Source organism: Protomyctophum parallelum, assembly GCF_964188405.1.
Source record: "Protomyctophum parallelum genome assembly, chromosome: 2".
In the NCBI taxonomy this organism is placed as follows: Eukaryota; Metazoa; Chordata; class Actinopteri; order Myctophiformes; family Myctophidae; genus Protomyctophum; species Protomyctophum parallelum.
This window is the reverse complement of record NC_139699.1, coordinates 25,241,835-25,258,646: the sequence shown is the minus strand read 5'-3', so window position 1 is coordinate 25,258,646 and position 16,812 is coordinate 25,241,835. Positions and strand designations below refer to the sequence as shown.

Here is a 16,812-nt window from a genome sequence, read left to right as displayed (position 1 = left end):
TGACATGAGTGTTTCCTGTCTAAAATTAATTTTACCGGTGCAGAAAATTATATTGAGGTCGCTTAAGATGCACTTATATGACCCCACTTTTTGTGATTATGGACAGCGCACATCTTCCGATCTTGGTGCTGAGCCAACTGTTAAACTAACAGATTGCATGAAGAAGTTTGGGTGAGGCTATGCAGATTACAGAATGAATTAATTGTGAATGGGAGTGTCTTTCCGGTGAACACTGGTATTATAATCCCTGAGTATAATTGCATTGGAATTACCTATAGTGTTATGTCCTGCAATCTGTATCCTGTCTGAATTATCTCTCCTGATTGGATCTGTGCATGAAAATGCATTTTCTGTTTAAGTAAGAGCTGGAGGGACATGGAGACTTACTTACTTATGGAGGTTACTGAACAAAGCAGCTAACAAATTTGCAGCTAACGCATTAAAGTTTAAACGTGAGGACCAGAAATGAATGATAACTTCATGGATAATTAATTGATGATTGAGTTAATCTGCAGTCCCTCACCACCTTGAAACTGCTTGACAAGGTCTACCACTCTGCACTTAGTTTATTACTGGCCCACTGTCCTCAAGTTAGAATGCATCATTGTACTCTGTATCAGGCTTTGGCTGGTATAGAGTCCCTTGGCTCCTGCATAAAGCAATCTTACTAATTACCTGTCATCTCTATTTTTTCTAATTCCCAGACAAGGTCAGGATCGGTTGCTGAAGTCCCTTAAGTAAAAAGAAATCACACCAGTGTGAACCAAGTGGTGCAACTCCCGTCTATTGGTTCTCTGTATCGTTCCAATTTCTTCTCTGTATCGTTCCAATTTCTTCTCTGTATCGTTCCAATTTCTTCTCTGTATCGTTCCAATTTCTTCTCTGTACTCTGGTGCCCCCTACTGGTATAAATAAGTAACTTATTCACTTATACAGGTACATGGATGCTGGATGTAGAAGTGGTTGCACCACTTAAAAAAAAATATATTTTTTAAAAACCTTTTAGTTAATTGTGCTCCAGTGGTTGCAAAACTTTTTAGCCTGTGAGCCGTGACCCAAAAGAGAAATTAGATGTTTGCCCGGGACCCAAAGGGAAAATACCAGATCTACAAGCTCACAAATGCCAGACTGGCATTAGAGTGAGACAGTGGCATTGCCAGTGTGTGCCAGTGGTCACCCTTGGTTAAAGCTGCCTACCCCTGCTCTACACCAACAATGTTGTGAGCTTGTAGATCTGCTATTTTCTGCAAATGTTCCCTCCAGAATAGGGATGCTATTGTTCCAGTGGTTAATGTAAAAAAAACACACAATGATTTGGCAGCCCCGTCCCGGATGAGTTTGTTTTGAAACAGGACATATGTGAAAACACCCCATATATGTAAACAAATTAATATCATATTTCTAGTAAATGTTTTTGTTGTTTTTGTTATTTAAAGGGGAAAAGAGTGATGATCCTCTAGTCTACATCCTGACTACGTGCCAAGGTTATTTGGTTTCACCTCCATCACTGATCGAAGTACAGCAGAGGTACAGACTGTTGTTGAAGTCCCAGGCATTGGGGTCCAGACAGAGGAAACACAAAATGACATTGCCTCATTACATGAACAGATTAAATCTTTAAATGCTGAATGTCAATCACTTAGGGATAAAGTCAACAAATTAGAAAGTGAGTTGAAACATCGTACTCTTGATCCTTCAGAATTTGATGACAGCAAAATGAAATTCTTCACAGGACTTTCATGTTGTTGTTCAATTTTGTGTCACCACGTTTACCACCTCCTGCAAAACAGTCACTTAGTGATACTCAGAGACTTCTGCTTACACTGAGGAAGCTGCACCTCAATCTGTCTGAGGAACTTTTAGGTTACCTCTTTGGCATTCATTGAGTCAACTGAGGTAAGCCAAGCAGGTTCATCTTGGCAGCAGTTTTAACCTTGATCAGTCAACTTTCAACCATAGACTGTAAAAAATATGGACAAAGCGTTCCCCGGGTCTAAGATGGACGTAAAATGAAGCCTGTAATTCTATGGTAATTCCTGATGTAAATCGCCATATTTCTAGATCCGTTTTGGCCCAGCTGGCCATTGGCTGGCTCCGTTTTGGCCCAGCTGGCCATTGGCTGGCCCAGACAACGAGGCGGGACTTCCCCCCTTCTACTCTGTTGGTTTTTATTTTGACTCGAGTGGGAGGGGAATCCCGATCATAGACTGTAACGGTAGCCACGCCCCTCAGAACATACGCAACTTTATGGTCATTTTTTTTAATTAATGGGACCATAATTTTCCAAAAAGAATATTATGACATTAGAAATGAGACTTTAAACTAGTGACTGGAAGCAGAAAGTATTCATGACCATGTTTATTAAGGTAATACAGTCTAGGTGAAGTTGGGCCCAAATACATGGACTTCTATGGGGCTATGGGTTTTTCTGGGTCCAATGACAGCGCCACAACAGGCCATTATATGAATCGCGATTTCCTTATAGGCTTCACAAAATATCTGTCTGACTGCCCCCCTGCTTTCAACACACTGAGCAAATATGTGTGCCACCTGTATGGCCAATCATCTGCCAAGGTACAAATCATTCTGTACGGCATCATCAGCTTTGCCAGAACTGTCCATTCCCCCAACAAGTGATGCTCTCCACCAACATTGCAAAAGGGCAAACTACCAAGCAGCAGTGATGAGACGTTCTCTGACTAGTAGGATGTGTGCTCCTTCACCCATTGGCAGTGGATGGGGCATGGAGGATGGGGAGTTAACAGTAACATGGATGACTAGAAATCCTGCCCCTGATAGTGTGTTGCAGGTAGTCCACTGTAATTGTAAAAAAAAAAAAAAAAAAGCAAATGTGAGACTGAAAGATGTTCATGTATGTCTGCAAAACTGTCTTGCACTGATTTATGTCACTGCCAGGACTGTGAAAATGTGTCAAAGGAAACAGAAGAAAGAGGTACATGGGATGATGACTCTGATCAAAGTGATAGGGATGAGTAACCCAACACCATGTAGGCCTACTACTTGTTTTGTTCAACAATTATTATAAGGTGTTATTGTGATGCATTTGTATGTTATTTTGTATTTTCAATTTTCATATATTTCCTTGGCGGGGGGAGGGGGTGGATGTACAGATGACAGATGCTGTGACCCTTTGCTGTGACCCACTTGTAAATAAATAAATGTTTCATACCATATGTTGTAATAATTCTGACCTCTACTACTTTAATTTTTAGTCTTGTCCATTTGTTGCATTATTCCAATTTAGGGGGCGTGGTAACATTTTGATAGATTTTCTGCCATGTTGGTCCAAGGTGCCCTGATTTTCTTTTACCTTTCATTACACATTAGGTTGAGACATTTTCTATGTATGAAACATAAGCTCTTGGCACAATTTACTGTGTAGGTTTCATTGTACTGTGTGGCAAACACTTAAGTTGAAGCATATTCTTTAACAAATATGCTACATTTCATGATATAAATTCACATATGAGTAAACTAAAGGCACCAATACTTATTTCAGATGTTAAGTATATGCATTTGACATTTGAGAAAAAAATGGTGTTGCCAAAAACACATTTTACAAGCAAAAACAGCAGCACACGATTTTCGTTTTTTGGTTATACACTGTTTATACATTTATGGCTTTAAAAAAAACAGCAGGATATTATGAGTAGAACTTTTAACCCAAAGTCTAGAAGGGTATTATCTATGAAAAAATGCATTGAATGCGTAGTTCGCTTGACATGGGAACGAAACTCATTTTCTAAGCACTTTTTCATGGGTCCCAACACGGCCTATATAGGTCTACACAAAATCACTGAGCCAAACAGTCTGCCGAAACATTCTGCCAGCCGAACAACGTCTGGAGTCAGCGTCTGGGAATTCAATTGGTCACCAATTTCGATGTAACACCGGTATCACCCGTCGCTGGCGAGGAGACATGCTGCAATGGAGCAACCACACGGTTGTCTGGTCAGAAATACTGGATATAAATCAGACAGATCCCGGCGCGGAGGGGGATTCTGCTGGTCCAGAGGCTGTGATAGTTCCTATTATTTTTGGACTAATATTTCTGCTGGGTGTAGCTGGAAACATTTTGGTAATGGTTGTCATCGGGAAGTTTAAGTCGGGAACGCGCGCCCGAAGCACTACAAATATCTTCATCCTAAACCTCAGCATAGCGGACCTGTCGTTCCTTCTATTTTGTGTTCCCTTTCATGCAACTATTTATTCGTTACCCGAGTGGATATTTGGAGCCTTGTTGTGTAAATTTGGCCACTATTTCGCCATGGTGAGCATGCTTGTGAGCATATTCACACTCGTGGCCACGTCTGTGGACAGATACATCGCGGTGGTCCTTTCCAAAAAGTCCCCTAGCATCCGCAATAGGAGGAATGCCCTGGTCGGCGTCTGCGTCATCTGGGCACTTTCTTTAATTTTTGCTGTTCCAGTGGCACAGCACCAAGTTTTAACCAACCACCCCGCAGCTCCAAACAGTACATTTTGTTGGGAAAAGTGGTCTGGACCTTCAAAACAAATATATAAAGTGACAATTTTGATCATAGGCTATCTGTTACCTTTGGTTTTAATCATATGCTGCTACTCAAAGGTAAGACAAAACCAAACACACACAATCCTTCATGCCGTCGACTTGCTTTCATCGGTCGCAGATAGCTCTGGTCCAGATAGCTATAATACCTTTGTTGTTTTGCCTTTGCAAATTAAGGCATTCGCGCTACTGTATATGGACCAGAGCTATGTCACAGATAATGCTGCTAATCTGTTAAAAATGATTTTACGAATATAATATATTCGTAAAATCATTTTTAACATATTATGTCCTTGACTCCTTGCTGCTATATTTGCCCATAAAATTACACAAGAAGCAATTATGTTTCTTGTTTAAGTTTAAATATGTTTATTGGCGTGTGTTGATGATTATATAGGACATTATAGCCTATACTGCTGGCTCGATCTGACCGGCGTCTACTCTAAAGTAAAGTAGGCTAAAGTTTATCTTGACCTTGACAATGTGAACGCTTTTTCATAGCGACATTTAGCACAACTGTTGAAATAAGTCTCTTTTAGTTTAAAGCATTACTAATTGCACAGGACGCAGGAGTCACGACCAAAGGGCGTCCATGCGCTCGTCGCAATGCGCCCCGTGCGTAAAGCACTTTGAACCTTTACCTTTCCATAGGCTGTTAACGCACGACAACGCTGACACATCATTATTGCTTTCTTTGGGCTCCAAAGTCTGGTATTAAGTTAAACTCTTGGAGGTAAATATCCAGGCTATTTCTCCCAACCAAAGTGCATGCATGTGTTAAGCTACCGGTATATGAATTGACGTGAAAAGACGTTAGGGGATGGTAATTTCCACTTATAGAAACACTAAGTTCGTGCGTGCGTGCGCATGCGAGCGTGCGTGCGTGCGTGCATGCTTGCATGTGTGGGTATTTTTTATTCCCAGTGTTAATTTTAATTACTTTTAATATTTAAAGGACCACTTCACCACTTTTCAAACTATCTTCATATAATAGGTCCTCACTAATAATCATGAAAAAATGGCACGATTTTTTCCTACTCAGTCTGTGTCTCATAGGACGGCTGTGGGCAGTTTAGAAACCGTCTTCCAGTAATCATCATTAGGCAGATTTTTTTTTAAACAATATCTTTTTACAAAAATATTTAGATTTTCATTATCGTGAGAACGATGGCTTCCATTTTCGCATTGCAACTTTTCAGGACTAGAAAGCCTGCAGTTTCTATTAGCTTGTATTCAATGCATCGATGATGTCACTGGAAGACCGTTTCTGAACTGCCCACAGCCCTCCTATGAGACACAGACAGAGTAGAAAAAAATTGCACCATTTTACCATGATTATTAGTGAGGACCTATTATATGAAGATAGGCTGAAAAGTGGTGAAGTGGTCCTTTAAGCATGCTATTTATCATTCAGAAAATGCCAGTCTATCAGTATGCATTTCATGTTTCCACTTGCCTGCTGTTCATCCAATAACTACAATGAAATTGCACTCTTCTTTCACTCTTTTTTATTGTGTCTGATAATCCTAGTATATTTATTTATTTAATTTCTTTAAAATGGTATGATGATATTATGGTGCCATTCACTGAGGCAAACAACATTATTAATGTATAGCTGTTTAGTTACAGTTACTACAATATATGATCAATGTGTTCATCACATGTGTGTTGGCAGAAAAAAGGAACCTGTCTCCCTATGTATTTAATAGGCTAGTAATTTAGTCACAAGCACTTTTTAAGTCTGTTCAGTATTGATATAATCCACAGAAAGAGTGTGTGTGTGTGTGTGTGTGTGTGTGTGTGTGTGTGTGTGTGTGTGTGTGTGTGTGTGTGTATGTGTGTGCGTGTGTGTGTGTATGTGTGTGTGTGTGTGTGTGTGTGACGTGTGTGTGCGTGCATGCATGCGTGCGTGCATGTGTGCGTGCGTGCGTGCATGCAAATGTGCGTGTGTGTGAGATATGCTTCATGATATCATACAGCCAGTTCTAAGTCTTTAAGTCTAATGGACATAAAGACATAGAGAAAATTAATAACCAGTTACCAGTAGTAGTACCCAAAATGTACCAGAGTGGTTAAGTGTGTGTATCTGTCTCACAAAGATGTTTTTTTATTCTGCTTCCAGGTTTTGTTACATCTTCATAAGAAGTTGAAGAAAATGTCCAAGAAATCAGAGCGCTCAAAAAGAAAGGTATGTCCTCTGTATTGTGTTGCTCAAAATGTCCCCACCTTCTCTCTTGGGATACCGGAGAACTCGCCAGTTTACCAAGTCGCCACGGCGAAAATTCTTCATCAATGTCTTCATCGTTATGCTAACATGCTGTCTTCATCAGTGTAGTATGTCAAACTCACAGATAGTTCATTTCCAAAGTGATCAAATTATTTTGTGCAATTAGATGGTCAGCTATGATGATAAAAAGGTGATTGGTGTGAATGCCAATGATAAGTATAGGCCTACCATCTCTCTCTCTCTCTCTCTGACTCTCTCTCCCTCTCTCTCTCTCTCTCTCAATTCAATGCAATTTAAGATGAAGGTGAAGTAAAACTAAAATGCACTAAAGGGCGGCGAGTTGGTAAACTGGCGAGTTCTCCGGATACCTTCTCTTGTCTGTCTGGAAAGTGTGAACAGCAAAAAAAAGACGCACGCACGCACGCACGCACGCACGCACGCACGCACGCACGCACGCACGCACGCACGCACACACACACACACACACACACACACACACACACACACACACACACACACACACACACACACACACACACACACACACACACACACACACACACACACACACACACACACACACACAGACCCATTATTATATATTTTATATATTATAATTGAATTGATTTGTGTGTGTGTGTGTGTGTCACTCACACACACACACACACACACACACACAAATCAATTCAATTCAATGTTTTAAGTTTTATATCAGCAGTACTACTTCAGGTTAACTGTTCAGATAGTAGTTAATTGGTTCGGAGACAATAAAGTAGCCTACATTTAATTGCAAGTGAAGAAGACGTTCTAATCTATGACAGTCAGCCAATGGGCTTCTCCGATGCACCCGTCGATATTTCGAAAGTTGCCAAGGATGAAACACAAAATAAAGCCAACTGACTTATTTAGCTTACATGCTGTATAGACACACCTACCGTATGTATGCAGGGAATGAATACACAATTGGAGCACTCGAAAACAGCAGAACAGTCAATCCCAAACATGGCATTTGAAAGGGCTTTGCCCGCAGCGTGAACACAGCCTAAGTGTCTTTATTGCTTTTCAAACATTCAGCCATTATTTTCTTTTAACCCATTCTGACCTGAGATCAGATTCTAACAATGTCTGTCTGCTATATCTTTCAAAAATAGCAGACCTACAAGCTCGTAGCGCTATGAGCTTGTAGATCTGCTATTTTTAAATAGCTAAAGCATAACGTAATGCTAACACCAAAAGGGGTTCCCGCCTAAAATGGGCTAATGAAACATGTGAGCAGAGCAGAGCAGAGCAGCCATCATAAATCTGCTCCAACGTAATTGGGGATTCATGAGTCATGACAAGTCTGTTTATTCAGAGAGAATGTGAATGTAAGAGGGTAAGTGGGTGGCAGTGATGGACAGTAACAAAGTACAGTAGTGTGAGAGTGTTTATAGTCAGGGCTGCACACAACTTTTTTGGTCTAGTACTCAGAGGAGCACCTGGAGGAGTTACTTGGTGCTCCTAAAATGCGGCGACCCATCTCGCCGGATGGATAAAAGAGGGATGCATGAATAACTTATAGCAAAACGATATTTATTGGATAAGTGGGGACTGGGGAGTCAATGGAGAGTATTGCAACTCTAGATTCATCCCATTATTTAAAAAAATCCAGAGTTGCAAATTGCAGCTATAGGTCCATGTGTATTCCAGCCCTATAGTCAAAACATTTGTTATATGTACTTTGTATGTTTTTGATACTTTTTTGACTTTTACTCTACTACATTTCAAAGACAGATTTTGTACTTTCTTTCCTTTCTTTCTAGGAAGGGAAAACCTGACACTGTACTGTAGTATAATGAAACAGGGCATTAATGAAAAACATAAAAAGTTAAAATATGAAAATATATTTTTAGCTGTTCAGTTGTGCATTTTGGCAGAAGCTTATTTGACATATTAGTGTTTCACGTCCACATCAGTTGCTTTGATTAAGTAGGCCTACTATCAAATAGTTTGGACCTTGGAACATTTATGGCATGTTAGCAGGGACATTGTCAAAGCCAAGCCACTGTGTCCAAAAGTGCACTAGACGCCCTAGATCAGCCAAACATTTGTTCTCACTGATCAAATAATAAGAATAGAAAGTGGAAAAAGAGGCACTCCAATAAGGAATGCAAGACTCGCTCAGATACACATTCTTATTTATTGAGAACGCTCGATGCGTTCCTCAGAGCAGATAGGTCTTTGTGCTGAAACCAGATTTATGTTTACTGACTCTGTTGGGAATGGGACTTGATCCCTCAACCACCCCAGGGCGTTCTGCTGCCTTTCTCCTCTTAATGTTTTTGATAGATAGGCAATCCTGTTGCCAATGAATGAATGAATGAATACCAATGAAGAAAGTCACCATTTTTGGAAATAAGGATTTCTTTATTGTACGATGAATAGGACAAAATTATGAAATAAAGAAAAGAAAAGAAAGAAACCCTAACAGTCTCAGTAGTTTATTTACCAGGACAGCCTAGAAGATCAGAAATACAGCACAGGTGTGTCACTTATAAAGGGGACCTGGGTGAAGCATATAAAGAGGCCAGAGTAGAGAATATCTGGCTTGTTTACACGTGCGCCTAGCTTTGAATATTTGCACTTTTATGAATTCAATAGCAATCAGAACCCCTTTCAAAGAAGGCCTCAGATATGCAAAGATCATAGGTAATTCATGGTGTTACACCTGATTGGTTTGAACCGACCAAAATGGCAAATTGTCATCGTACTCACTACTCACTAGTGTGGCTGGATTGGGGTGGGGGTGCCCGGTAGCAGTTGATGCTTGTCAGTGATGAAGAGCAGAGTTTAAATCCGACTACCATCAATATTCATGTCTCACGTGTCCCCCTTCTCTCTGACTGTGGTTTCCAGTCTGTCTACTCATCAAATAAAGCAAAATATACCCTGGCTAAGTGGCTATTTAAATAATAATAATAATTATGTCCCCAAACCAGGGACGGCTCCAAACTTCAGTTAAACAGTTTTGTGATCTCAGTGATGTATTGATCCACATGACGTCACAGGGACCCTAAAAAGTTTAGACGGAATAAATAAATAAAATTGAAATATGCAATTCTGGGAAATCACGAGCCGCAAACAATCCGCTGGGAAATGAATTCCGTCTTGAATTCTTCATGCATTTGTTTGTGGGAAAGCCATTTGCACACTTTTCATGGGTTTATACTAAAGTTCTGTTCTTGATTAATTCTGCCTTGACATCAGTAATCTCCGTCATCTATTTTTCAGTGATTACGCTAGAGGGCGCTCTTTGAATGATGCTATGACTTCCATAGAAGACTACACCAGGCAATCACGTGATAAAAATATATACAGCCCATCCACAACAACGTTAAATGATTTATAAAAATGCTTCTATTATCTATCTATCTGATTTATTTTCCAAGATTGCGTTTTTGGTGAAAACAAGCCATATCGATCTGCCCATTGTTTTGTTTTTGTTTGTTTTTAGTTTTTCTTTTTTTAATGTTTTGTTTTTGTGGCTTCCGCCTTTATTTTATATTTTTTATAGAGGGACAGTAGGCTGACAGGAAATGGGGAGAGAGATGGGGGAGTAACATGCAGTAAAGGCCGTCGGGATCGGGAGTTGAACCCACGGTACACTGCCAGACTGGATTACCAGCCAAGGTGCCTGGACCGCTGAGCCACGGCCCAGGCCTTGTTTGTTCTTTCTGGTGGAAAGAAGAGAGACTCGTCTCTCTAGCGTGACATCCTTTATTTTCATCTGCGTTGAAAAAGAAAATCAGTGGATCTCGAAAGATGAGTAAAAATGGTGGCAGTGAAGCAGGTAAATAATTACCTGGCAGTTAATAATGTGGCCTCAGTCATAAATGACTGTCATAGTAATGCAAATGTGAGAGAGATGTACTGTAGCTCTACTTAACTACTATATCATCAATGTGTTAACCCCTTGGTACTATACAGACAGAAAGACCTTGCACATCTGATTACATTTTGGTAATGTTAAATAACGCTGAAAAAAGGTTATTTGTGTTTTGTTCACAGCTTGTTGAAATGCAATCCCGTTTGTATGACTTTAATGTGGTCCGAAAGTACATCATGATAGGTAGGACATGTAGTTGTTGTTTTCATATTTTCTATAATTTGGCCCCCTATGATTTTTTTGTGTGTAGTTGTGTAGTTAGTAGATTATAGTAATTGCCTGACTTTATTATTTATTTATTCCATATAAACATTTTGTGGTCCCTGTGACCATCACACATCATCATTATCATCATACTGTACTTATATGCAAGACTTAAAGCTTGCAATTGTCGGTGCAACCACACTTGCAATTTACCAGAATTGAGCCTTTCTAGTTTAATTCTGCTACCACTGAGGTCACATTCCATATCATGTTTTTATTGTGTCTTGAGCACCACATACCACTTTTGTAGCAGAGATCGCCAGTTCTGGACAACCACATATCCAACCAACGTGCAGAGTTTGTAGTCGATTTGTCCCAGATTACAGCCTGTTTGGTCTGCTGGGAATGTGCGCCTCTGAGAATGTCTAGCCTTTATAACCCTGTGGGCTGACCCCGTTATATGGCAGCTAAATAATCACCGCAAGTGGCAAGGTCCATCTGGTTTATGGAAGTAGGCTATAAAGGAACCAACTTCCCATGTTAAACATGAACAAAACACAGAGACCAAACAAAACATGGTTGATGCAATAGTTTGGTAGTTTAGTTTGCTACAAACCACAGCAGATGAACCCCAGGATTCCAGTAGTGTACCTGGGCACAACAGAACCAAACTAGAAAAAGTGCCCTTCTGGGCACAGGTCTCCACCAGGATTTCTTCCTCAGCCTAGTGGGAATATGCGTGCACAGTTTAATCGCAATCGGACGCTGCGTTGAGGAGTTGTGGCCAATCGTGGCCAATCAGGATGGAATATGAGAAATCAAACAAACCTGTCTTGATCACATGACTATGGAGATCATGTGTACCGATTTGCGTGAAATTTGGATAAAATCTGAAGGAGTAATAATAGAAAATGTGTTTTACATATGTCGGCCTCCTGGTGGCGCTATAAAGAGCAGATGTGAAAAATTCCAGGCAAAGGTTTTTCCTTGGCCTCTAGGGAGTTGGCATACAAAGTTATCCACAGATCCGTGCAGTTAGAGGTAAAAACACTTTTCGGCCAGTTATAGCGCCACCTTGAGGCTGAGTTGAAATTGTTCATGTGGCATTTCGTTCTCGGCCTAGTGGGAATGTGGGTGCACAATTTCACGGAAATCACGCGATGTGTTCATGATTTGCAGCATTTTGTTTGAAACTGAGCACTCCTGTGAACTTTGGAAGCCAATCTTAACCAATCAGGATGGAGTGTGAGAAATCTGAAAGACCGGTTTCGTTGAATGGCTCTAGAGAGACTGTGTACCAATTTGCGTGATGTTTGGACAAAATCTGTAGGTGTACTGTGCAAAAACTTGTTTTGCACAAAGCGGCCTCTTGGTGGCGCTATAACAGGCCGTTCTGGAAAGTTTGGGGCAGAGGTTCATCGTTGGCATCCAGGGAGTGTGTGTACAAAATTTGGCATCGACCGGGTTAACGGTGGCCGAGATTAGCTGCTCACGGACACACGGACGGACACACGGACGGACGGACGGACGGACGGAGTGCAAAACATACTCTCCCCCCATGCCTTCGGCCTGGTGGAGACAATGATAGAAGTGGAAAATAGTGGCCTTACTTATTGTTTTTGGCTAGTGCACATACAGTATACACAGACATCACATTGAAATAATAGATATGTTTGATATGATATGATATTTATGATATTATTGCATTTTTTTCACAGAGAAGTGAGATAAGATGGCGGAGCACTGGAAATACTACAACAATGTCATTATGATTGAAAGATTAACAGTGCAAAGCTCAGTTGAAAGCGTAGCGGGTAGGCGTGGCACCGGCAGACTTTTGGTAGCCTATTTTCTGGACCAGAGAAGGAGTGTGTTGGTTAAAAAAGATATTGAACCAATGAAAGTATTAAAAAGAGCTTTGGAAAAAACCTCTTATCTCCATTAGGCCCTAAAACTGTGCTAAAGCAGCTAACTCCCCCTCTCATACTCATAATTGACATTATATAAAGTCACAATACCAACTTTGATGAGGCAGTATGGCATTGTTTAACATACAGCTATGGAATTGGAAGAATATGGTCCAACAGAGTAGACCGACAGAAGGTGTTCAGAGCATCAATGGGGTGGCAGGCCAAAGTCACCCATTTCATGCAGAGAATGCACCAAGCATATCTGCCTTCAGGTCTCTGTGGACAATGTTATGGTATGTGCATGGGGATCAGATGTAGAGATGTGCATACGTGTGTATGGGGATCCGATGTGGAGATCTGCACATGTGTAACAGAGAAAATGTAGTTCCACTTGCAGTACCTGTGTTTTATGTATTCTCAACCTTGGGAACGCCCCCCCACCCCCTTTGCCCCTGTAGACTTTGGAAGTAAAACCCCTTCCTTCTTCCCAGTCTACGTCTTGAATATCACATGGTAGGTTGAGAAATTTGAGCTCCTGTTTGGCGTGACAAAGGTTATATTGTATTTAAAGGTATATTCAGTGATTTCACTCAAAAAAACGTAGGTTTCGTTTTTGGCTGTGGGACCCAGCCTTTCGTCCAATCAGGATAGAGAGTCAAAAACGAAACCTAAGGTTTTTTGACCCCCAGGGGTTAACTGGGGACAGGGAGGAAATCCTTATATGGCCAGCACACTCTATAGTAGGGAGGATTATCACAACAAAACAAAAAAATAAGTGATATTTGAATTAAGTGAAATCACTGAATATACCTTTAAGTAAATGTAACCTAATTCATGGTACAGGGATGTGAACATCACTGCACACACCTAATGTGTCTTTTCTTTTTGGTGTTTAGCTGTGATTCTAAATTCTGAAACGACATGAAGCTGTGCTGGTTCTGACAGGGTCATTCGTTTCCTCATTTATCGCCAGGTACATGTACCTTATTATTGTTGTGTGTAAAATAAGAAAGTGTCCTAGTCTACGTCTTGAATATCACATGCTGTGATTCTGAAACGATATGAAGCTGTGCTGGTTCTGACAGTGTCATTCATTTCCTCATTTATCGCCAGCCTGATTGTGAATAAATGGCTGCTGCTGATGCTGTCTAAAGACTTGGGCGAATTAATTTAACACCACACAACGCAGGCGGAGTACACACCGCTACACGTGTGTGTGTGTGTGTGTTTGTGTTTTAGGCTCTCCCAGCAGGTGGTACATAGATTTGTTTTCTCTTTTTCACGGTGGGATGCTTTATTCATTACAAAAAGCATGCATGAAATGAAAAATAAAAATGAGTATGAAGTTACTTTTTTTTTATGGACCCACCATAAAATCGCCTATGCGCGCACACACACACACACACACACACACACACACACACACACACACACAGCATTGTATCGTCACACGTCACGCCACCATATATATGGCCATCAGTCCATCACGCCTCGTGACACGTCATGTCTCATATGGTCGTCTCCATATATGAAGATCACTATAGCTATAAGACTGGATCATCACATACAGTAGATCTGCATATATGGAGCCGGCCAGCAACTCTACATCTAACCTCAAACCCTTACATCTCCATATGGAGCTGACCTGTTCTGACATTCCATATGTTGATCCTACCCCACTTGTCCTTACTCTTCGATGTCTCCCTTTTGACTGATACCTGTCCATTCAAACTCTAGAACTAGAGTTCTCAACAGGCCCGGAAATTACAGTAAGCCCCGGCCCTACCAGGGCCCTCATCAAACCCTGTACACTCAAGACACTGCCCCCGCTGCCACCCTTAGATCTCCATATATGGAGCTGAATTGCTCTGGCATTCCATATGTTGATCTGACCTCATCAAACCCTGTACACTCAAGACACGTTCCATATATGGCCAGACCTCATCAAACCCTGTACACTCAAGACACGTTCCATATATAGCCAGACCTCATCAAACCCTGAACACTCAAGACACTGCCCCCGCTGCCACCCTTAGATCTCCATATATGGAGCTAACCTGTTCTGACATTCCATATGTTGATCTGAACTTATCAAACCCTGTACACTCAAGACATGCTCCATATACTGTATGTCCAGTACAGAATTAATTCCATATGTTGATCTGACCTACAGACGTTATGCAAAGCTCGGCCAATCACAGCGGAAGTTAGATTACTCCGGAATAGTCTGTTAGTAAAACATAGATTGGTTACATAACCAACAACAGCTGCTACAAACGTTATGCAAAGCTCGGCCAATCACAACGGAAGTTCGATTACATTATTCGATTACTCCACAGGAAAAAAAAGTGTCACAATAAAAAGTCTGGTTGCAACCACACTAATAATAATAAATAATAATAATAATAATACAGTTCAATGATTCCAAAAGGTGACATTTGTAGCGATGAAATAGCATTGGAGAAAATAATCCACAGTTAACCACTTATATACTTTGTTGTCTCCAAAGGATCTGTACTATTATTAGATCTATAGATCCCCTTCCTTTTCCCCACAAGTCTCATTGCCGATAATAGCAGATATCCAACCTCTGGAGTTGCGTGTGAGCTTGTATCTGCCCAGGATAGCGATGCTAGGGTTCATGTGGTTAAAACAATGCAACAGATCAACATCAAGCAGACTTTAAGGAATAAACAAGTTTCCCTTTTATTTCACCTGCCGGCATCACAGCGTGACCACCTCCTGTCTGAGGGACTTCCAATCCGGCCCCAGACCTTCTGCTCCACGTTTACTCTCTCTCTGCACCAGTGGTTCCCAAACAGTGGGAGGGGACCCATTTGTGGGTCACGGACAAATTGTTATGGGTCACAACTTGATTAAAAAATAAATAAATAAAAAAGTCTCAGGAGCTGACGATGATCGTTGCTCTGAGAGCGGTCTGTTGTCTGAGCTCCTTCACGGCCCCCGTGGGTCTTAAATAGCTATGGAGAGAGAAACTAGAGGAGGATGTTGGAGGAGGTAACAAAACAGGTCAGACAAGTGATCAAAGCTTGTAGGCTTTTGACACGGAGTGGCTGTGATAAGTAGAGGTAGGTCAGTGGTGGAGGGAATGTTCCACGATGCGAGATTGACTGCCGTCTGTGGCTGTGACAATGAATGGGACAGCTTCGGGTTTCGGGAAAGTTGATTAATTAGTCTCTTAATTTTTCAGTTCAAGTGGTAAAGTTAACGTGGGCATGTGTCCATCTTTATGATTATGGTTGTTGTTTTTCACTGGCATGCTCCACTCATTGTGGATGGAGAGCTGTTGTGTTTGTTGTAGGTCCATTTCCAATGTTACCTTTACTCCATTCCCAGCTCTTTTGAAAGAGTACTCTGTGGTTCTGATTCTTTTCAAAACTCAACTTTACCAGGCGACTGTAGAGTCTGCAGTGCTAAAACGGTTCAGTCAGCAATACCGGGGCAAATACGTCTGTAGTCTGTACTAACGTGCAGCCAGAAGAGCCAGCCAGTAAGCAGCCCAGTTTAAACACACTCTTTCCGGCGGGCGCTGTGAAGGGCCCTTCACAATAAAGCGTCTCCCTTTACCTCCCAATGAACTATATTTTACACTGGTTACTATTGACAGGAAATGTAGTTTTAGTCACGGTAACTTAACAGCGTGTGCTTGTTCATGGGAGAGAGAGCCAGAGAGAAAGACAGAGAGAGAGAGTACCTACTATGGTAGGAGCGGCCGCCAGGCCCTCTCCCCCTGCTTTCCCTATATCGCCACCCCTGAGGCAGGTGTAGTGGACGGTGAGTGGCTGTGGAGTGCGACCTGTACTCATGAACTTGCGTTGATTACAACCTCATATATATATCTCGCCTACAACAACTTAGGTTCCGGAGGCCCTGTTCATGACGTAATTTGATTTTTTTAGCACTGGCCTGCAAGCATTATGTGATGTGTCTTATCGGACTTCAAAGCATGAACAGCATATAGCACAGCCAAGTAGAA

The 16,812-nt window shown here is 41.3% G+C and overlaps 1 protein-coding gene across 1 annotated transcript in view; it reads left to right on the top strand.

The window, feature by feature from the left end:
* Positions 1 to 3,940: 3,940 nt before the first annotated feature.
* galr1b (galanin receptor 1b) overlaps positions 3,941 to 16,812 on the top strand; it is a gene marked incomplete at both ends in the record, with an annotated part of 35,443 nt that continues 22,571 nt past the window's right edge. Inside the window, 2 exons of the mRNA XM_083759253.1 lie at positions 3,941 to 4,609; positions 6,672 to 6,737. Coding sequence (XP_083615379.1) covers positions 3,941 to 4,609; positions 6,672 to 6,737 — 735 coding nt within the window. The remainder of the gene's footprint in view (positions 4,610 to 6,671; positions 6,738 to 16,812) is intronic.